The sequence below is a fragment of the Megalops cyprinoides genome, chromosome 1 (assembly GCF_013368585.1).
Source record: "Megalops cyprinoides isolate fMegCyp1 chromosome 1, fMegCyp1.pri, whole genome shotgun sequence".
NCBI lineage: Eukaryota > Metazoa > Chordata > Actinopteri > Elopiformes > Megalopidae > Megalops > Megalops cyprinoides.
Genome location: NC_050583.1, coordinates 47520783 through 47544664, shown reverse-complemented (window position 1 = coordinate 47544664; position 23882 = coordinate 47520783). Strand labels below are relative to the sequence as shown.

The following is a 23882-nucleotide window of genomic DNA, read 5'->3' as shown; positions in this document are numbered from 1 at the left end:
TTGTGCAGTGCGATCGGTGACACTTTCACTGTGCAAACCGCAGGTGCGGCTACAGGACTCTACACAGAGTGCTCAGCCAACAGCTTGTTTTCCAAGATGCTGTGGCAGGACAAACAGGTTTTGAGCCACAGTTTAGCTTCATGTTGTCATTGTAGTCAAGCTCTAGGGCATTGGTGTTGTGTATAAACACAGAAAAAAGGGTAGTGTTCAGAGCCAGGCCCTGCATGCTGAGCACTGGGTAATTAACCTGCGGATGCCACAAGGCGAGTGGCGATCATAACCCCCACAGACAGGGAGGCAGTATCTGCTCACACTGAGCTGTGTGCTTTAGTCTGGGATTTTAGACGATCGATCACTGGATTTCAGGCGGGTAACTTAATGAGATTCCACTGTCTTGGTAAGCTAACAGCACCGGCCAAACTGTCCCTTAGTAAAGCAGACTGAACTGGAGCAGGTTATAGCAGGGCTTGTTACTGAAAGGTTACTGGTTCAATTGCCCGCTGGGGCGCTTCTGATGTACCCTTTAGCTAAGTACTCAACCCAGAATTACCTCAGTAAATATCCAGCTGTATGAAGGTATAACGTAAAAACTGTCACCTATGCAACTTGCTCTGGATAATAGCGTCTGCTAAATGTCAATAATATAATGTAACTTAAATTAATAGTGATGTACACAGAAGGGTTCTGTGCGATGTGAAATCTCTAAAGGAGACTGGCTGTGCTAAACCCATATCTCTGAACACCTAAAAACTGCTTCAACTAAAACAGACCTGTAAACGCACCTACACCCATGTGTACCTGTAGCAGCCCTCAATATAGACCTGCATTGTGTTAAAAATAAGCACGCTACTGTCTGGGTACATTGTACATTTTATTGGAAAACAAATATACAATTTGGAATGGACTCTTTGAGGCATGATTGTGCCAGATGCAGATTAAAAAAAAAGGAAAAGGACTAAAACATTACAAAGCATAGTAAGAACCTGAAGAGTACAGAACCAATGCAAAAAGAGTTAGTGTACGAGTACCTGCAGATACACCCGTTACTTTATTTTATGGATTTATTTTCTTTTTTTATCATATTGCAATAGTGCAATGCTGATTTTGTTTTCATATGTACTTTGTCCATAGTCCATGCAGAGTCGACTCCTCCACATTACAAAAACAGTTACATGCCAACATTGTTGCCAAGTGATTTCAGGCTTCGACAAGTGGTGCCCAGCGTGGGGCGGCCGGAGTGGGCGGGGCGACATGGTTCCAGTGACCACCCGCTCTCCTGAGCCACGCCCAGCACCTGGTCATGTGACCACTCTTCACTCGCATGTTGAAACAAAACGAAACCAAACCAAACAAACAAACAAAAAAAATGACGCCAAAAAATAAAAATAATAAAAAGGGACACAAGGGCTTTTGAAAGCAGGGTTAAGAGGAAACATCGTACAGATAAATTACAAAGAAAAGGCAAATCATTTATACAAGAGAAATGATTCTATACAAGGCCTTCACTTCGCCGTCATCATCTGAACAAACTCTGTGGAGAGGAAGAGAAGTTTACCATGAATATTTACTCAAACCAGCTGGGAACCACATTTCAGTCCATACTGCAAATGAAACTCAAACCCCACCCCCCTTGAATAAGTTCTCTATGGATGCAAGGCATGATGGGTAAAAGACCAAATCTATCCTATCACATCACTGAATCGATTTAATAGAGGGACATGCCACAGCTAATGCCTTCTTGGGAACAAACAGCACACACTAAGGCAGGCATTCATGCACTACGTGCAATTACACAGGGCCGAACAGAAAAGACCCAGAGCTTTGCTAACCTGTCCTAACTCCTAAATGACTGCTCTGTCAACCTCGTATTTTCCAAGCTGCACATGAAACACTAAATAGGAATTTCAAAGTTAGTCCGTATTTGCTCATTTAGAGGTATATGTGAAAGTCTCCTCAGTGAGAGAGGAGAGCAGAGAGCAGAGAGCAGAGAGCATCCATCTTGTTAAACAGGCCCTGGGAGTCACAGGTATTTTGACTCCATCAGAGGTGTGTGAGCATGTTTATCTGCTTGTGGAACGAGGATGCAGCTACTCTCATTTGACTGTGAAATAATCAGCCAGCTTGTCCTCCATGCCAGACACAGGCCAGCCAGAGCAGCACGTGGTCTCAAGCCAAACACACTACCATCACACACCCTGAAGCCCTGCCCTGAAACACCAACCTAGTACCAAAACGCAGGAGACGCGCTCACTACACCTCACACACAAGGATCGTTTAGAATAATAATAATAATAATAATAATAATAAAAAACAGCAATCTAATCCCGCATTTAGGCAAATTAAAAACATATATAATAAAATAAACCTACCAAGACTAGGTCATATCCAGCTTAATACAGCCAGAGCCAGCCGCATGCAGGCATACAAGCTTCAATGTAATTTAATGTCTGTAGAGTGATGAGGGGCCAGCTGTGTTTATACTCATTAATACAGTATTAATCCACAGCTCTGAAACTCCGCTTTGCGTCAGAGGTGCACATTTAGAGCGGGACTCTGGGTAAACGGGAAGGAAGCCAGTCCCTCACCTTCGTAGTTGACCTGGCCGTCTCCGTCGATGTCTGCTTCCCTGATCATCTCGTCCACCTCCTCGTCCGTCAGCTTCTCGCCCAGGTTGGTCATCACGTGACGCAGCTCGGCCGCGCTGATGTAGCCGTTGCCATCCTGAAAGGTGGAGACACGCTCGGTTACGACCCACTCATGCTACAACCTCCCCCTGGCACCACACGCGCCGGGATTAGACAGGACACCAGCACCAAAGCCAACACCCTGGCACACCAACAGACACGTCCCCAAATTTAGGTATGACTGAAACGCAAACACGGTTACTCCATCCAACCATCGCACACACACATGCACGGACATACACACGCTGCCCTGTAAAAACACTACACCCAACAAAAAGAAGAATGGTAAGATCTGGAGTCCTGCTGCCCTGAACACTGCTCCAACTGCTGCTCTGACTGCTGCTCCATACTGACCGATGCTCCACATCGACCAATGCTCCACACTCCTACTCTGACTGCTGCTCCACACTGCAGCTCTGACCAATGCTCCACACTGACCACTGCTCCCCACTGCTGCTCTGACCGATGCTCCACATTGACCACTGCTCCACACTGCTGCTCTGACTGCTGCTCCACACTGCAGCTCTGACCAATGCTCCACACTGACCACTGCTCCACACTGCTGCTCCGACCACTGCTCCATACTGCTGCTCTGACCGATGCTCCACACTGACCACTGCTCCACACTGCTGCTCTGACCGATGCTCCACACTGCTGCTCTGACCGTTGCTCCACACTGACCACTGCTCCACACTGCTGCTCTGACCGATGCTCCACACTGACCACTGCTCCACACTGCTGCTCTGACCGATGCTCCACACTGACCACTGCTCCACACTGCTGCTCTGACCGATGCTCCACACTCCTGCTCCACACTGCTGCTCTGACCGATGCTCCACACTCCTGCTCCACACTGCTGCTCTGACCGATGCTCCACACTCCTGCTCCACACTGCTGCTCTGACCGTTGCCACACACTCCTGCTCCACACTGCTGCTCTGACCGCTGCCACACACTGACTGCCACTCTGCTTTGTGGCTCATTCTTACACCAAGGTGATTTCTCAAATTCCTTCAGTCTTGGCTGTAACTAGGTCAACCTGTGACCTCGCTGTTTATCCAGTGAGTAAGCTTGACTAAATCACAGGAAATAATACGAGGGGTGCATTACATAACCCACACTGACTGTGGTCCTGAGACTCGGCGGCACGAGAAAAGCAGGCCACTTCTGTTACATCACTGCAGAGTGGCTGCAGGCACGCCACGCAAATCTTCTACAGCTGGTCACCAGCACTACAGTCAAATCTACACACCCCTCACTGCACAAACTGTACAGGATATTCATAGTCCAGCTTCTGCATCAACCACACTTGCAGTCTCTGTTAATTAACAGCAGAAAGAAAAGCACCAGCCTCTTCAGAACTGCAACTTCCAATTTCTGCGATGTCCAGTTATAACCCTGTGTGCTGAAATAACCTCCTGTCACGAGAGCTTTCCTCTGTATCAGGCCTGAGGCTCTGCCAGAGGACCCCACCTGCTGGAAGTCAGGTGCGTCTCCACGGTAATTAGGGAATGGAGCAGCAGCCCTTGCCCTCACCGGGACTCTGGGAACTGCAGTCTCGTTTGCCAGACCTGGCTCTGACAGGTCAATCAGGGGGAGCTTCTCGGTCTGAACCAACTGAATCAAGCAATTGAAAACTAACAAACTAACAGAGGTCATGGATTGATCCAGCTCTCACTCTTGTCCTCATGCTGCAAACTGAGAAACACATCAGCTGCTCAGGGACACTGTATCACAGACGCAGCTTCCATTATAACCCAAAAAGAAGATAGATTGAGACTGCCATTTCCATCACCAAATACTTAGACCGCCATACAAAAAATATTTTAAATCATTGAAGAAAGGCAGGAACAAGTCAACAGATCACTATCACTAATCAGGCTACTACTGGTGCCTGTAGCAATCACTGGTAATCAGTGCCTAACACAATTAGCACTAGCTGTAGCTGACAGTCACCTTGTCGAAGACGCGGAAGGCTTCCCTGATCTCTTCCTCACTGTCTGTGTCTTTCATCTTCCTCGCCATCATGGTCAGGAACTCAGGGAAGTCTATTGTCCCGTTTCCTAGGAAACAGCAAAGAACATGTCTAAAAAATGTCAGAAACACTTCAGCACCTGTATAAAAAATGGAAAAAATTACCAGCCAGTTGGCTTATCACCAGCCAAAACAATTTACTGAAAATCAAGCTACATTTCACCTGGATCCTGCGATCCTACCTGAAACAGCTAGCCAGCAAAATAATATTACAACTAAAGCTGACAGCTTAACCAAAGTAATGCTTTCTTCTACTACAAGATAGCTAGCCAGACAATATTTAAGTACATAAAGAATCAATGAAGTTGGAACCAAACTTGCTTGCACAGCCACTCAAAATCAGTTACGGGGGTCTCCCCCTTTTTTTTTCCATGGCATACACTGTTCCCAACATGGTCTTCACAGCTCACCGTCAGCGTCCACCTCGTTGATCATGTCCTGCAGCTCGGCCTCCGTGGGGTTCTGGCCCAGCGAGCGCATGACCGTTCCCAGCTCCTTGGTGGTGATGGTGCCGTCGCCGTCCTTGTCGAATAGCGAGAACGCCTCCTTGAACTCTGTGGAACACACAGAGGAGACACACTGTCACAGTGACCAAAACACAATGCCTTTCATGCATCATCCTCATATTTCATAGGCCAGCAGTGTGGCGTGGTGCTAAGGAGCAGGGCTCATAACCAAAAGGTTGCTGGTCTGATTCCCTAACGGGGCACTGCTGTACCCTCAGGCAAGGTTATCACAACTGGCTCAGTAAATATTCAGCTGTATAAATGGATAGCATGAAAAACTGGAACCTATGCAAGTCACTCTGGATAAGAGCATCTACTAAATGACCATAATGTAATATAACTATGTCATCCATCCTTTACTTTATTATTTTTTTTTTTTAAACTCCCTCATTTTCACTCTCCCTCTGCGCAATCCTCCCCACCCTTCTAGGGAGAGTGGCTCCAGGAAACACTCCTGCCTCGGGGCACATCTAAGGACAGCACTCCCTGTGACCTTGGAAGCTCCGCGGCTCCCCCCGGGCCCACAGTCTGTTCCTCCGTCAAATGAGGGCAAGCTTTAAGCATGAGCTCTGCACACCTCATTGCTGAGTTAAAAAAAAAAAACAAGGTTCGGACTGACTGGTTAATTCTTCCTTGAGTGCACCACCCATTTTTTAATGACTGCACCTAACTTTAAAGTATGGGGAGAGTGAGGCTTTGCAAACTCCTTAATTTGGGAGGGCTACTTTAAATTCTCATACTGACTTGCTCCCTAGACAGGGATAACGTACTCACTGGAAGATTCATTTCCTGCCACCTACAGGCCAAGCATACATGTGCTGAACATCACCCACAACATCTTTATAGATGAGTTTAAAGTGGAAGGCATCACATAAGCCATTCTTGTTCACTTAGGCTTTGCACCATATGGTGCTCTGGCACAGCCACTGTGTGAAAGACGCCAAGAAAGTACAGCACACTCGTCTAAATGACTGACTCAGCCAAGTGTCTGAAAAACCTAGTTTAGTGGCAGCAGCTGTGGTTCCAGGCACTTAAGCATTCATCAGATAAGACCGAGCCTCCACAGAGTGCTTCACTTCACAGGGATAATGAAACTACAGCTTATAGTACAAGTCGAACTACTGTATGTGACAATAATGGAGATATGACCCAGAAAGCCCTGCAAAAGCAGCCAGTGACATCACTCCCAAACAGGGCCATTCCATAGCTGACCACAGGGGACACAGACACCGCTGATCTGGCCAGTGAGCCATGAGCCAGACAGAGGACCTGAGATCTGACCACACACCCTGTTTATAAGGCCCCATCCAACCTCCCCACTTTGAGAGGAGACCAGCGCAGCTGGGAAAAGGGCATTTCAGAGGCTGAGGGAGTAAGGCTGTCCTGACCAGCCTGCTGTCATATCTGATGTCACAACCTGGGCGCCACGACAGGAACCCCCTGCACCACGGAGATCAGTACGGTCCTGAGGCTAAACACCAGTCATTTTGTTCACAAACTTGGGGAAAGGCACACGAATGATGAATACAGAATACTGCACAAACTGAGTAATGAATCTACTCTATGAACTACCCTATAATGGCAGATAATGGCATATGATGTGTCCGTATCTAACTGAGCTGGGCAATGGCTACATGGTGGTAGTGATGTGCAAGAAACCAGACTGCTTCACCACAGCTTTTTTTGAAACCCAGGAAACTCCCTGTGTGTGGTGGTGGGGGGGCTTGCAAACCCCACCCCGGTGAATGGTCCTTTAATAGGTCTTTTTTTGCTGCTGATCTGGGAGCAGTGAGCAGCTGAACGCCTGTGACGTGGGCCCCATCTGAAGGCTGGGAGTAATAGACTGTGTCCCTCTCCATGCTGCAGCTGCGACGTCTATGTCATAACACGATTGCTAAGGCAGTTGCCGAGACGGCAGGAGAGTCAGCAGAGCCTGACAGGCTGGGGCAGCGATCCGCGCTGAACCCTGACACGCACCTATTCGTGGGCGCCGTGACAACCGTGACTTCCCCACCCCATGTGAGGCTCTGGCAGCGATCCAACCAGGAGTAGAAAGTCAAAATGAATTAAGCAGAGGGTTGCTCTGTGTAACAGCCAACAGTGTGATCACACCCTGGCCCCGCCTACTACAAACAGCCGGGGTGAGAACACGCCTTTCACCACCACGACGGGGGTCTAAGACGCAAAACGCTGTGGTAAAGTGCTCTTGTTCTGAGGCACAGACCCGGCCTCTCACTTGGCTCCACGTCAGCAGAAAGGGTAGCCGTCAAACCGGCCGCACTCTTCTTTGCATATCAGGCAAACTGACATGGTGTGGAAGCACTGCACACACATATCACCCAGCCCGGACTCCTGCTATTAATGCTGCTACTGTCTGACACACAGCAAAAAGGGGCTTCAGGTCAGAGACCAAAACTGTGGACAAACACTTCTTACCACCATGCAGTTATACAGACAATACTGCGTACAGAACCAGAAACAAACTGCAGTGTTTAAGTGGCCTTATCCAGAGGCCATAAAAATAGGTGGCCCTCGCTCAGTCTGAACATCCAGCTACCTTCAGATACCAGGTGCAGCACATACAACAGAAACAACAAAAGCTCCAGTAATTCATTATCACGCTGAGCCACACTGAGTCATTCTTGGTGTTCTCAGACCCTGGCCAGCCTCTGTAGAAGCCGTTTTCATTCGCGTCTGAATGGCACCATTCAAACCCATGCAGCGGAGTGACGGGCACGCCCTTCTCTGAGTAAGAGCAGACGCATTTCAGGAATGCAGGTGAGGAAACCTCATATGACCCCTCACCACCGGGGAAAACAGAGTCTGTGCTCATGGATAAAAGAGGGGGACCAGCCCCCTTCCCAAAACTGCGGAATGACTAGCAGAATTGTTCAGCTTTGGAATTCCCCTTTTCAAACTGAATTGTCCATTTCAGACCAGCACCTTTAGAATTGGTGCCAACACAGCTTTAAGCAGGGAAAAAAAAGTTTCTCCAAAAACAACATGAACAGCACTGTTTTAACAGTGTTTGCCGTCATTCTTTTTTCAGGACCCGAGTAAGATTCAGACCGGACTGTTTGACACATGAACTGGTAATTGATGAGATGTGCTAAACTGAATTGTCTTGTGGGGTTTACCTTGTCTAATGAGCTGAGAAAAAGAATTTCCTCCTGAGGAAAATGGAGTGAAATCTGAGTCTGAAGCCGGTCTTCTAACCAAAGAGTGCTCATGCCCTGCTTTGCTGTGGCATGCAAAACTCTGCAAGGCTGCGACCATCAGGCTGCCCACGACCACAGCGCCAGCGGCTTCCCAACACCTCCCCACCCACACACAGCCAGCCAGTGTGTGACCACATACAAAACAAACTCAACATTTAAAACATATGTCCCTCAGCCGTGGTCCAAGGGACCCACTGTGCATACAGTAAATGATTTATGTACGAAATGTGCTGTATTTATGCAAATGCGTAATTTATGCATGCCTGTTTTCTCACTTACACTGACTGTTAAATTACATATTCTAGAGCCCAATAAATGTATTCAATCAATAACGGTTACATACCCGCCCATATTGCTAATTCAACAACAAAAATAGGAGTAATTTACAAATATGCATGTACTGTTAACTTTCTGTTGCAACTAAAATGTCTAATAACTCATATCTTAAAAAAAAAAAAAAAAAAAAACCCTTAACACTACTGCCAAATTCAGATCACCGTTCAATTAACAGCTCAATCACACCTAACTGAGGGCTCGGCTGGAAGAAAAACTAGCACACAGAACTGGCACCCAGCACCCGGTCTGAGACCCAGACTCAAAATGCCGCCATATTCCCCCCCCCGGGCACAAATGAATCAAATGTGCTCATCCAACATCCATCTGCAGGGAGAGGTGTTGCAATCTGCAGCAGGTTACATTTGAAACACCTGCTCCTCCAGCCGGGAGACATCTACACCACAAACCAATTGCTTTTGTCCAAGGCAGGGGGAAAAATCAGGCCGGTGGAAGTGAGGTCACAGTGCAGCACAGTCCACCCATTCAAGCAAGAATTTTACACACACACACTGTTCCAGGACCAGCCTTATAAGGCAATAAAGAAATAATCCCGGGGGAGGAGGCTGTTGGAGACCACGCCATGGGCCGTGAGCCAGCAGGGTGGAGAGCGATCTTACCGGCAATCTGCTCCTCGGTCAGCTGATCAGCCTGCAGAGAGAGCGGGGAAAAGAAGAGAGGTGGTCAACTAGCTGCACGGCGCGTCCTTCTTACACACGCAGCTGCATCTGTGCTGAATCCCCCGTCAGAATTACACTCGGCCAGTTTACTCATCCGCTGCTGTTAAACCAGGCATGAATTATTTTAGAACTGCAACCACGAGCAAAGAAAAACATATTCTGTATCACACATTCCATTTTACATACGCAAACGAGATCGTGGACCGGTATGTCTGCCATTCGCAGGCAATCAGCACACAACGTTGCTCCAAACTGATAACCCAGTGCAAGTTCATAAAGCGGCCGCGCATTCCTTGCGTGCTGGAGGCAGCGATGCCGGACGCACGCAGATCTTAACGAATATGCCATAAACGTGGGCCTTCCCCCAATTCAACTTAACAAGACGCTACAGGGAGTCAAGCACAGAGATGCGCAAGCGATCGCGCCTTTTTTTCCTCCACAGAAAGCAATCTTTTCCTCTCCGTTGCACATCCCCATCCCTCCCTTTGCGATGCACGGCCTCCCCAGTGCGCAGGCGCGGCAGCTACCCGCCTTTTTGCGGGCCCTCCATCCAGACGCCCCAAATGGAGACATTTGCGCATTAACGCAGGAAACACCTGAGACGTAGAGCCGATTTCCCCTTATTATCTACGGCGCTACGATCTCTCTAAACATAGTAAATCTCAGGCCTCCGCGCTTTCCTAAGACAGCTACGTTTTAAACCCCCACACCAAAATAAGATAGTGGTTAAATAATCTGTTTTAGCTACACGCTAGTTAGCATTTATGACATTCCGCCCTGCTGAAAGAACAGAGCATCTGTCAACGTTGTTTGTCAACGGGCATATGGCGCATTTAGCTGGTTAACAACCCGATTCTTTCCGCTGCTTGCCGTTTTCTTTGCATCTTGTATAAAGGTTAAGGTTAGCTGGCTATACACAAACAACTAAAGTGTTTTACTTTAATACATGATGCAAAGAAGCCAGCAAGTAGATTAGGCTAACGTGCCATATGCCCACGGGCAAATAACGCTGACAGATACTCCGTTCTTTTTGCCAACATCCTGCGCTTGGTTTAACGCGTTTTGCTGGAACAGAACTAGGCTAAGATATCCAAATATCCAGTATCAGCGTCAATAACACTGCTAGCTCATCGGTACGCCGTGAGGGAAGCTTCATTTAGCAGCTAACCTTAACTAGCTAGCTCGCTAATGTTAGCCACATCTCGTTGGCATGGCAGCCAGCGCTGCGCCGACAGCAGCTAGCCGATTAGCTTCCGGCGGCTGTAGCCATCACTTCTATTTATATTTTATATGTGAAATGTGGGGTGTACGATGATCGACTAGTCGCGGACGACTCACCGGATAGATAAAGTTAGCTACGGTTCTCGCGTAACAGCGGTTCAGGACTTCAGAACCCTAGCACAGATAGCTTGGATCCAGGTAACGTTAGCTACTATATCGTTTCCGTAATTCCCATGACCAACACCCCTGGTTACGCTGTATAGCACACTCTTTTATGCCAATTATACACGTAATTTGCGAGCTATAACTAGGTAGTTATTCCCTAACTAAGTTAAGTGATCATACTTCCAGGTCGATGCGACGTCCGGTCCGCAGCTGCCGTCAGCCACTGCCCATACCCCTCCGTAATAAATTCAAAGACATGCTCACTCTCTAATAACGTTTTGATTAAAAACTAATGGTTTAGCTGAATCTCCAGTCTAATTCCCCTATCCACAGTGAACGTTAGTAATACTTACCATATTGTTATTCAGATGTTATTTCCTTTATCGCAACGAACTCACTGTAGAAGGTTGAAACCGACTGACAGAATCCCGCCTTCAACGGTCGCTCATAAACGCCTCCCCTCGCCCCGTATCCGTCCACCGGCGTCCCTTCCCCCATCTTCGGAATATTCATGAAAGATCCTCCCCGTAGGAAATCTTTTAAATCTTAAACGGCTTTTTAAATTTCGCCGTGAACGTAAATATGTAATTAGTTAGGTACGACTTGTTTTCTCCGCTGAATAATCTTCACAGAGATAGTAGAGGCGTTGGCACTAACTTCCCGCGGAGGACTACACGCTGCGGTTTTATTGTTATGCGGCTGGGTTCTGATTGGTGCGTTTGTACCTGCAATGCGTCACTCCCTCAGATATCCGCCATAGCGCCAGACTTCAGTGGACCCATTCATTCACACACTCACTCACACACACACACACACACACACACTTTAAACACTATTGCATGCGGGGCAATAATGGCTCTTTGCGCTCATCCACCGAAGAAGGCTGCATCTTCCAAAAAAGCACTTGCCTCTGCAAGTCAAATATACTATACCTTAAGTTAGCTACTTTAAAGGATTTGTTCATTTTCATTCAAGTTTAAGATAAACAGTGATACAGTGGGTAAATAATGGAATTGGTATGCAATATGAATATAATTAAATACTTTAATAAATAAATTAACAGAGTACTTGCCTCAAGTGAATACACTTTGTCACATATTGCTGGGGGGGGGGGGCTTTCATGATATTTAAATGAACCAGAAATAAATTAAATAGTTTTTAGTAATAGTAATTCCTTATTCAGTACAAGTAGAGTCATCTGTGCTCATCTGTCTGCACTATATATCCCAGTAACACAGGTTAGTTGTTAAGGGGGTGAAAAGTACTATGAGATTCCCTCTAAAATGCTTTGCCATTGCATCACAATTTCTGCCTTGAAACTGTGACAGACAGACAGACAGACACACACACACACACAAACTGTCACAGAGCAGAAAGGATGAGATTTGAACTTTGGAGGGCAAAAAGTGGTCAACAAACAGTCAGACCACCACCTGAAAAGTAATATCAGACAAGTTCTAAAATTCTAAAAATGAATTTGGTTTACTAAACTTACCTGTTTGCTTCCGCTGCCCCCCCTCCCACCTCACACCACCCCAGCTGGACACTGCTCACTGTTCAGGAGTCACTTTGGAGATGTGGGGGTGTCAGAAGGAAAGGAACCTCCTCTAGGGGGTGTTTAGGACACAAGTCCAGGCTCCAGGCTCCAGTCACTTGTCTTTGACTTGCTCTTTGAGTGTCAGCACTTTCATCTGGTTGAATTAACTTTGACAGGAGCGTTGCCTGTGAGCTTTACTGTAACAAGAACTAGCTGTGTGTATGTGTGTTTGTGTGTGTGTGTGTGTGTGTGTGTGTAGGTTTTAAAAATGACTATCAGTTCATTTCCTTTGATGGTACTTTTCTTCTACAATAGAAAACTGGCCAAGACCAGATCAGCAGTCGTTGTGCCCTTAGCAGTCCTGATGTGGCCAGCAAGAGCCTGCAAACTGCAGAGGAAAGAGTGAATCACCTCGGGTTCGAGCACACGGGCGTGGCGCTCTCCTCTCCCTCTGCTCTTGATGAGAGCTCTCATGCCATGGCGAAGGACTTCCCTCAAGCAGGAAACAGAGGTGGCGGGGAAAAACAGTTTTAGGGAGCATCACATACAAGCAGCAGATTTCTTTTTAGCTAATTATGTTTCTGGCGGTAACCATGTGGTATGTGTTGTCTGCACGAAGTCATTTTGGTTAGAACCAAAACCATTTTGGTTAGACTGGTTAACATAAAATGATTTTGATTATAACAAAGGACTTTGTATTTTTTTTTTACTTAAAATCAGCTGATGCTGGGTCCTTTCAATTATAACAAAAAATTATTTACTTCTTTCTTGCTCCTGCACTTCCAGTGGTCACCTAAAGGGTTTTACAAAGAAATGTTAAATATTCATTCTGGCCTGGACAAACACCAGACCTGTCCCAGTGTAATAAATCTGAGAGCAGCTGGAACCTCTGTGAATGAGATTCAAACCGCTGTTCCCATCACACGACTAAATCCTAGTGGCCAGCACTATTACCAGCTGAGCTAAAGGCAATTTGGCCCTAGTTCTATCAGCAACAATGCTAGCTAGCCAAGTCTCAGGGAGTGACGTCACCACTGTAACCGCATTGCTACCTGCTACCCTACTGGCTTAATGCAGGATTCACACAAGCTACTAATTTCAGCTCAGCTACGCCAGCAGTCCTCCAGCATCATTAGAGCCTGCAAACAGAGAAGCAGGAGTTGGAGTGTGAAAGCAGAATATAAAAAAGAGAAAACCCCCTCCAACAAGCTGACAAGTTGCAGTCAAGCACACACAGAGGGGCCTGTTATTCATGGCTGACAGTGGCTTTTGGTTACACGAGTCCTGACTCAGGCAAGGCTGGGGATGGGAGAAGGGAAAAACATCAGGATTCTAAGGAGCTTTCCCTGTACTCCCTGCTGTACTAGGAACTGACTCTGTGTGTGTGTGTGTGTGTGTATGCGCAAGTGCATGTGTGCAGGAGAAGCAAAAGGAGAGAGAGGCGAGGAGTTAAACACTACAGCACCTGGTGTTCTGGTCCAGTGGGTTAGTCAGTGGTTCTGTTTGAGGGGTTCCATACTGCAGTGGTACCATGTTGATTTCCTGTTCTCTGGTTGTAGCATGTCCACCTGGTTGCCAGTAGTTCTGTGATTCTCTGAGGACAGTCTGGACTTCATAATGCAGTGGGTTTACCTGTATGTGCACAGTGCTATCCTGGATTAGGTCTATCTGTGACTGCACAGTGCTATCCTGGATTAGGTCTATCTGTGTCTGCACAGTGCTATCCTGGATTAGGTTTACCTGTGACTGCACAGTGCTATCCTGGATTAGGTCTATCTGTGTCTGCACAGTGCTATCCTGGATTAGGTTTACCTGTGACTGCACAGTGCTATCCTGGATTAGGTTTGCCTGTGACTGCACAGTGTGATGCTGGATTAGGTTTACCCAGATGTGAAATATACCAGTGTTTACTAAGGTAGTCTAGTTCTGAGCAGTATCAAGTCCAGTAGTTTACCTGTTTCTCTGCAGTGCTGCACAGGAGTAAGTTTACCTGTTTCTCTACAGTGCCGCACAGGAGTAAGTTTACCTGTTTCTCTACAGTGCTGCACAGGAGTAAGTTTACCAGTGTCAGCACAGTGTGATTCTTTTGGCACTCTGATACTGAGGGTCTCAGTGGGTCAAATGGATGCTCAGAATGCATACTATACTGAGCACCATAACAAATGTCAAAAACAACTCTAGTAATAGAACAGTTTGGTATCTGTGGCTGGGCATTTACATCACCTTTTGCCTCCAGCTTTTTAACGCTGCAATCATAACAACCTTATCAGCATTCAGCGACTAATAAAAGCATAAAGATTTGAAGAGGTGAGGTGAATTCTCACCTGCCCTCTCTCACTTTGCAGTAAGTGAGAGCTCCGACATCCAAGCAGCACCATCCGGAAAGATGGCATCAAGACCAAATCTGTAGCAATAAAAAGTATCCTGCATAAATCTAAGGTAATTTTACTTCAGCGTACACAGCACAATAAGGTGACAGTCCTAATGTTTCACATTACATTAGCCTAGCTATCCTGTCGCTAGGCTACATAGGCTACATAACGGGCCAGAGTGGAGCATTTCCTTGGTGATGGGGGTCAAGGTCTAAGGTTATCAGGTCAAGGTCATAGGTTCTACCTTAAAGTAATGCATAGACAGGGATCTCTCAGTATGGTGTCCCAGGTGCTCCACTGATGGACACGCGTTTGGAAAACATGCCTCGTTCACAGGTCCAGGTGTGGGTCCAGCTGCGCCGCAGGGATTATGAGATGCTTTACTTATTCCAGACTCAGGTTCAGAACGAGGAGACCAAGCAAAGCAATGGTTACCACCTTCAGAGCATGGTTATAATGACATTCATTCCTCTCTGCTGAGGTCCAATGTATGTTTTTATTAGAGGTTAATGTAAGCAACCAGGGGAGTCTCCGAGTATGAAGAAACCCGAATTCTCAAAGCTGTTTATTATTTCCGTACATCACAGCCTTTGGAACAAGTATCCCAGACAAAACAAAAACAGCATGCTCGAGCCTAACAACCCATAATAGGTTTTGAAGTGCTTCCATTAGTGAGAGAGAGACAAAGTCTCCACCAAGCATTCTTGAAACGAAGTGCATAATTACGCTCAAAAAGACAGGTAAGATGATCAAATCAAATCTTGTTTACAGCTTCATTAATTTATAACACTAAAACTGGTTATAGCAATGGTAATGGTCGACATTACAATAAGAGTATAACAACTGTAACTGTTATCATCATTATACTTGCAGTGTTTAACCATTGAATATATTCATCAGCTTGTTTATATTTATTTAGCTTTACTATATTGAATATAATCCTCTAATTTTGAATTGAATTCAATAGAGAGACTGAAAGAGAAAATAACAGGGCAACAGACAGAGAGAAAGAGACAGTAGCTGTGAGAAGGTATAGTTGATTGTCCATTCTTTTTCATTTCCCAGACTGCACTGGGGCTGTTACTTCCTGTCTCCCTGCTCTGAAGCCAGTACTGCCTTACCTCCCCACAGTCTCATATGTGTTTTTCTTCTCTCTCTCTCTCTGTAACTCTATAGGAACCTGTCATGAACCTGTCAAATACAACCTTATCTGACCTCATGAACAATCAGTCAAATTGATATTTGGCCTGTGCCACTCACAAAAACATATAGAATACCAAGGACATGGCCATAATTGCCCTGTGATGACTGAAGGGTTTGCAACTTGTGAATGACAGCAGGATTTGTGCAGGGGAAACTGCTGAAAAAATGGATCCTGGATAGAAACGAGTCGGTGGAGCTAAAGTAGGGATTATCCAGGCCCTAACTGGTGCTTTTTATGGAAGATCATGTACAGTCAGGTGGGCAGATGGTTTGGCACCCCTTTAGACCGGTCAAGTCCTTTCTCTGACACTGTTACATAACCTCTATGAATGTGCAATATCCACCAAAAATAAAAAAACAAAGCAAATCAGCAAGAAAAAAACCAAGGCCACAGATTGTTCCAGAACACTGTACCAATGCTGAAAGAAGCAGAACACTTTGCCAACCACACAGTTCCAGCCAAATCAAGAGCCAATCGGTGAAGTCGAATGCAAAGTTTGCCTGGAGGCTCCAAAGGTGTTTCCCTTGGAAACCTCCAGATTGTACGTGGGAGGGTGTCAGATGTCAGCCCTGATGGCCTGCCAGTTGGTCTGCCACAGCGAGGACAACGTGTGACATGCAGATTGACCAATCAGGATATGTCAGGACTTCAGGATCCAAGAGAGGAGCTCTACCTCATTTGGAAATTTGTTTAAGAATTAGTCCAGTCAATGACATTGAGGTGTTCCCATGGAATTTGAAAACTGTGAGAGAATCAGCCATTAATGCAAAAGCCAGATCATTTCTCCAATGAAGTGTTCTCCCTGCTGAAAATGCATAGCACAGCCAAACCTCCATCCCTGACCTTCGCTGCAACCAGGAACCACCGCAGAACCGAGCAAGCCCGCTGCACTGGGCACCACACAGAACCGAACAAACCCACTGTGCACGGTACAGTAACCCATGGTACTGCTCAGAACCAAGAAACCAACAGCTTGGTACTGCACAGAACTATATTATTTAACAAATACTGGTACATTTCACAGCTGGGTAAATCTATTGTAGCACTCACACACACACACACACACACACACACACGCAGGGACATGACGTTGCCTGAGAAATGAGACCTTCATCATTCACAGCCACCCACTCGTGTTCCAGGCACACACCACTGTGCACGCCATGCTAGCTATAGCTGTGGACCTGCTCAGAACAGCAGCCACAGCTGCTGTTTGTGCTACAGAGAGTGTATGTGCTACAGAGAGTGACAGAGAGAGAATGACAGAGAGAGAGAGAGAGACAGAGAGAGAGAGAGAGACACAGAGAGAGAGAGAAACCTGGATATGAAGACAGGGAAAGAGAGAAAGGAAAGAGGGCAGACTGACAGAAGGAGAGAGAGAGAGAGAGAGACAGAGAATGAGGGAGAGAGTGACAGAGAGAGAGAGAGAGAGAGAGAGAGAGAGAGAGACAGAGAGAGAGAAACCTGGATATGAAGACAGGGAAAGAGAGAAAGGAAAGAGGGCAGACTGACTGACAGAAAGAGAGAGAGAGAGACAGAGACAGAGACAGAGAGAGAGAGAGAGAGACAGGAAAGCAGCCTTCCCTATGCTTCATCTTTCCTTTTTCGAGGGATGGGGGTGTGGGGGGTCAGGAGGTATGGAGCAGCAGTATACTCATCAGTAGTGATATTTCACTGAGTGAATCACAGCTCTGGAGCAGACTCTTATGTAAAAAAGAGCTCCCTGGCAGTGTATGGGAGCCCTTATGTGCTAATCCCCTGCAGTGAAATTGCTGATTAGGCAGTCATATTTGAGGGTGTCATACCGTGCTAATTTTTTTCAGTGATCAGTATTTTTAGTGATCTATAAATCACCCAGATGGTTTATTCGCTTTTCGTCATTACATCAAGCAATCCACAACATATTAAGATCTGTGGATCTGTACAGAATTTTGCTCAGCATTATTTCCTCAAACACATTTCTTTCCTCCTCCATCATGACAGGCTCACTCCTGACACCAAGTGGTTCAGGGAGGTACTGCAAGTTCTTCAGGTGTTTGTTGTTGTTCAGTAGCACATTTAATTGCCATTGAAGGCATAACAGAATGACATTTAAATCCTTACACATTTCTACATTCCACAGATCAGGGACCCAAACCAGCATTCCCTGACCATCGGTCCGTTACCACTTACTGCACTTTAACAACCAAAAGAGATTTTTTTCAAACTCGAGGTGACACTCATTCTTTCTGCAGGCATCTTTGAATCTTAATTCACAGCAGGCATCTAACAGAGTTCTTGCAATATGTAGTTACATTCCACTCACCAAAAGCCATCACACGGAGATGATCAGGGGGTCAGCCCTGGTTGGTCCTGAGTGACTACAGTCCAGAGCCATCTCCCTGGATTCTACATGTACAGTCATAGTTGGCTGTTGGTAAACAGCGGCTGAGCCAATCAGATCGACAGAAGTGTGTGGTCTGTGGGTCATGTGACCTTGGGCATGAGGTAAAGGCCATAGTCCATGAGGCAGAGACAGCATGTTCAACATCTACACTTCAAAAAGGAAGCCAAGCAAAACCGAACACTTTCAAAAACATGAACATTACATGTTACCCATTTATACAGCTGGATATTTACTGAAGGAACTGTGGGTTAAGCACCTTGCCCAAGGGTGCAATAGCAGTGCCCCAGCAGGGGATCAAACCAGCAACCTTTTAGTTACAAGCCCTGCAACCTTACAACTATGCTACACTACCATCCCTAATCAAAACCCACAGCCAAGGCTCATTAACAGATGCTCAAACAGAAACACAGGCACATGGTTAGGTTTGTTCTCTAATTTACTCCATCATACAGAGCTCTTTCCCAGTTATATTAAAACTGAGACTTCCATTCCCACTTTTCTTCCTATCACCATGATACCTGTTATCTGCAGAGAGAAAAATATGAATAAAATTCAACCTAAACTCTCTCTCCTCGTCCTAGTGCATGCTGTATTGTAGTAGCATCATAATTAATAACCAAGCATGCCAGTCCTGGCTGGCTGAGGCCATTGGGTCGATGTGTAAGTATATTCTTATCTGATGCCACTCTGTGTATGGCAGCTTAAGCCCTCTACACATTCCCACAAGACACAGAGGTGAGAAAAGTGATACTTTCCCACTGTGAGAGGAAATGACAGGTAGTTGGCAGAATGGCTGTTGCAGACTATCGATAGTTTGCAGGCAGCTGACCTGTTGAGGGGGGTAGGTTGCAATTTTGTGTGTTTCTGTTTCCTTCAGACGTGTAGGTTTTGGGCACGGGCAGCAACCTTATGAAATCTGTGACCCATGGGACGGAGAAACATGGCTAATTAGCTGTGAGGCTCATTAGCTGTCAGCTGGCCGCAGCTAAGTGCTGGGAGTTCAAAGGGTGAGGCATGAGTGTAATTAAAGCCGAGTTCAAAACAGACTTCTATTTCTGTCCTGCGAAGTGAGTAACGCCGCGGCTCTCTCGTGAGTTAAAGCAAAAGTCAGGCGGTGAGTGAGGACGCAGCATCCAGTCAGCGAGGAACAAAGAGCGGCCGACCCTGCAATGGCGGCAAAAGCTTCCTTTCCGGAGCTCTGCTGCTCCGTGTGCTTCGAGGTCTTCAAGGACCCCGTGCTGCTGAAGTGCAGCCACAGGTTCTGCAGACTCTGTCTGGAGCAGTACTGGGAAGAGAGGAACTCCCAGGACTGCCCCATCTGTGGGAGAGAGATCTCTGTGGAGGACCCCCCTCTCAACTTCGTTCTGAAAAACATCGTGGAGTCGCTCCTGAAGCAGAGGGGCGAGAGCGAGGCCGGGGAGAGGGGTGAGGATGTCTGCAAGCTTCACGGAGAGAGATTTCAGTTCTTCTGTAAGGACGAGCAGGAGGCCGTCTGTGTTATCTGTCACGCCTCAAAAAAGCACAGAAGCCACCAGCTCTGCACAGTAGAAGAGGCTGCACATGACCTGAAGGTATCATATTTCAAGACCAATTGTTCAGTTGTGTGATATTAGTAAACTATGTGCTTTAAAAAAAAACAATTGGATGTAAAAATCAGAAAACTATGCAGCATTGATGTTTTTGATCAGATTTACCAAATCGAGACAGAATCTACCAATCAAACAGGAAGAGAATGCTCAAAAATGACTTACGAATATGGAAAAATGTGTAATATTGAACATTATAAAGGTTACAATCTCTGTTATATATGCACTGTTAGAGTGTATTTCAAAATAGATCTCATTTTCTAATTCTACATACAACAGAATATCATTCAAGAAACCTATTCAGCTTAAGTGAAAAATTTATGAACAAAATCATGACACATCGTGAGCACAGAAGTTTCTCTGACCTTTACTTACACTGCATCATAGCCCTTAAACTACATTTCCCAGGGGGCCAGTACTGAAGATCGGTTACTAGTTGGCTGTAACTTGCACCAACTGGAATACTTTTTATTGCGAGGTGTAATATGATGAGTCAGTCTTAGACAGCAGGAGGAAAATCACAGTCAGGTTAAAAGTTATATTGCTAAGTTTCTGAGATATATTTACTTATATTATATATATATATATACTTATATATATATTACTTATATTATAAGATAAATGTTGTGTCTGCGCAATGTGCTTATCTGAATCACCCTGAGAATTTTAAACAGAGAAAGGAACATTTTAGTAACAAAAAAGAAAAAGAAACGTATGTCATGCTCAAACTCAGGATTTCAAAGATAACTGCATGCTTCGAATAGGTACACAAACAGATACTTAAAAGCATTTGATGGACACAGTTTTCAGGATCATTTCAGGATGTATTGATTAAGAATTCGGAATAGGAAGAAGGTGAAGTTGACCGCCATTGGCAAAGCTAAAGAGCTCTTTCTTCTCAACATCACAAGCCTACTCAACTCCTCTAAAAAATACCTAGTTACAAAATGTACTCAGTAATTTTAGGTAACTGCAGAAAAGAGCCAACTGCAAGCTAGCAGACTTTTACCTAAATAATGAACAATGCTGCTGGACTCCTAACAATGCCAAGTCGATGTTTCGAAACTGAGAACTCTTAATTATGATTTTAAATGGTTTGTTTCCTTCATTTAGTAGTAAGTCTCTCCTATGGTATCTTAATTCTTATTAATGTGCTTCAGCAACTGATAACCACTTAATCCCATCGCAGGAGGAGCTCAAGACTGCACTGAATCCTCTGAAAGAAAAGCTGGAGAGGTTCAGCATGGTAAGACAAGAGTATAAGAAAGCAGCAGAACACATCAAGGTGAGCAGAGCAATTGGGAACAAATTTTAACTCTATAACAAAAATACACAGAAACATAATTTATGTTTATTGTGCTTTTGTCTTGCAGAGTCAGGCCCTGAACACAGAGAGGCAGGTAAAGGCAGAGTTTGAGAAGCTCCATCAGTTCCTGCGAGATGAAGAGGAGGCCAGACTAGCTGCACTGAGGGAGGAAGAGGAGCATAAGAGTTACATGATAAAGGAGAAGATAAAAAACATCACAAGACATGCCTCCATCCTTTCAGACAAAATTACAGCTATAGAGAGGGCCATGGACTGTGAAGACATCTCCTTCTTAAAGGTAGAAGCTTGATTTAGCTGCAGTTTTGTGGGTTTATGCACTGTGAGTATCACACATGAATGTGAAACATGTGACACATGAAACATGTTAGGACTGCTGTTATATATCAGTTATTTTTATGTTGTCAATAGGAACACTTTGCAAAAATTGAACTGTTACCCTCTGTGCATCTTGACATGAGCAACTTTTTACCAAGTCATAGCAGTATGTATGGTATGAGTGTGCTGAAAATAATTGTACTTTCTGATGTATTGGCTCTTAAACCTTAAACCTCTTATTGGTTGAACACACAACAAAGATATCATGTGACCAACAGCTGCAGTATTTCACACCAGTCAGAGTCTGACAGAACACCATGGAATGCATTGCCTACTTTTAGAGCCCTCAAATTCAATAATTTTTTTTTTTTTTTTGGGGGGGGGGGGGGGAGGGGCAAAGAACTTAACAGTTTCATATTAAATAAATGGCACATTAACATTGTGTGTGAGAGCGTGAGCCACTGTAACAATGTGGGTCTTAAGGTGTCTGCAGTTTTCTGCCTTTCTGTAACTGTTCAGTCTGGTGTTCCTACTGGCACATACAGTCAGGAGTCAGCAATACTGACAGCTAATTACGCACTCTTTGAATTCATGCCCTACCAAGTTCTCAAATAGATTGACTAGTGCTTCTTTCAAACATACAGCTAGTGGAGTATTGCTTGAAAATGGCTTTTAAGGAATGTTCAGGTATAGAATACCATGAAAAAAACCCTTTGTGTCAATATACTGCTCTTCAATGAACAGGAATCTTTGCTGTTTATAGTTGTTTCTCTTGAAACTATAAAATTCCGTTCTCATACTCATACTCACATATGCACACATCCCTATTCCTACACCTTATCATAATACTGTTGATTTCTGTTTTTTTCAGTCCTACAAGAACACAAGAAGAAGGTACGAAGGCTCTCACCTTTCTTCATTTTTCTGTTGAAGTTGCTTCACACTATAGCTTGAGAAACTCCTGCTTGTCATTACAGAGCCCAATTTGGACTGAAGGATCCAGAGCTTCATTCAGAGGCGCTGATAGATGTGGCCAAACATGTGGGCAATCTGAAGTTCAGAGTCTGGTCAAACATGCTGGGTATGGTGCAGTACAGTAAGTAATGGGGAGAGGACGAAAAACATTTTACTTTCACATAATGTAAATAGTGCAGGCACAAACCCATAGAAACAAACCACCTATGTAAAATGAATGGTAGGACTGAGTCCTGCTCTCCGTTTAATATCAGAGCATAAACAGACCGCAAACTTAAAATCAACACAACATATAAAACACCTATGATGGGTCACATGGGGGTTACATAACACTAGATGACCAGTGACTGGATAAGAAACCCAATCAAAAGGAAGCAGACTTAGCAAATGGCCATTTATTCCCCTTTCCCTTCAGTGAAGAAAACAGGCAAACCACAACCTGTCTGTCAGTAAAAGAAAACAAATCCCTCTCAGCTAAAGAGGGAGAAAGTTCCTGAACAGTTCCCAACTCCACCAACAAGCACTTGTGGCAAAATCCCTGGGAACCATCCAAGGCCTCTCTGAGAAGTGTAGGAAACTGTAACTTTATACACTGATGAGGCAGCGAGCAGCCACCACAGTGATCAGTGATGAGCGGCAGCTGCTGCTGCCATGTCTTTGAGTAGGGCTGGTGGTGTCCATGGTACTGCAGCACTCCTGTGAGTAGGGCTGGTGGTGTCCATGGTTCTGCAGCACTCCTGTGAGTAGGCTGGTGGTGTCCATGGTTCTGCAGCACTCCTGTGAGTAGGGCTGGTGGTTTCCATGGTTCTGCAGCACTCCTGTGAGTAGGCTGATGGTGTCCATGGTTCTGCAGCACTCCTGTGAGTAGGGCTGGTGGTGTCCATGGTACTGCAGCACTCCTGTGAGCAGGGTAGAGCTGACCTTGGTACTGCAGCACAGCTGTGAATAGGGATGCAGCTGTCCATAGTCCTACAATGATGCTATGAGTATGACTAGAGCTGTTCCTGGCCCTGCAGTAGTACTGTGATGCCCCTTTTCCACCAAGGCAGTTCGAGGGCCGGTTCAGAGCCGGTGCCTAATCTCAAACCAGTTCTTTGCATTTGGACAGCCAACGAACCAGCTCTCGGCCAGGAAAAACTGGTTTGAGAGCGGCACCAACACTTTGCTGATTTAGAACAAAGAACCGCTACGTCAGGGGCTGGGGCGGGATTATTGTGACCAATAACACCAACTAAAACTTTGTGACCGCCATTTTTTAAAGAATCAAAGCTAGTGTAGCGTCTAGTCTGCCCAAGAAGAAGAAGAAGAAAAACCAGAGTTTTATTTTTCAACTGTTTTGC

General features: G+C 45.5%; 2 protein-coding genes across 2 annotated transcripts in view; one reads left to right on the top strand and one right to left on the bottom strand.

The window, feature by feature from the left end:
• The window catches only part of LOC118779877 (tripartite motif-containing protein 35-like), a 49241-nt gene that overhangs the window by 13472 nt on the left and 11887 nt on the right, over nt 1-23882 (top strand). The gene's annotated exons all lie outside the window — the stretch shown is intronic.
• On the bottom strand, nt 859-11290 carry LOC118779916 (calmodulin-1). Its single transcript, XM_036532252.1, has 6 exons — nt 11194-11290; nt 9395-9425; nt 5128-5271; nt 4640-4746; nt 2586-2721; nt 859-1531 (listed from the first exon to the last, which is right to left on the bottom strand). Exons 1-6 carry the CDS (start codon nt 11194-11196, stop codon nt 1503-1505), a joined length of 450 nt encoding a protein of 149 aa, XP_036388145.1. The 5' UTR covers nt 11197-11290; the 3' UTR covers nt 859-1502.

What these genes read in the sequence shown, in the direction of transcription:
- LOC118779916 (XM_036532252.1), bottom strand. An exon ending in GACCGAGGAGCAGATTGCCG is followed by an intron (nt 5,272 to 9,394) that starts GTAAGATCGCTC and finishes TGTGTTCCACAG; the next exon opens with AGTTCAAGGAGGCGTTCTCG. An exon ending in CCTTCCGCGTCTTCGACAAG is followed by an intron (nt 2,722 to 4,639) that starts GTGACTGTCAGC and finishes TCCACCTTTCAG; the next exon opens with GATGGCAACGGCTACATCAG.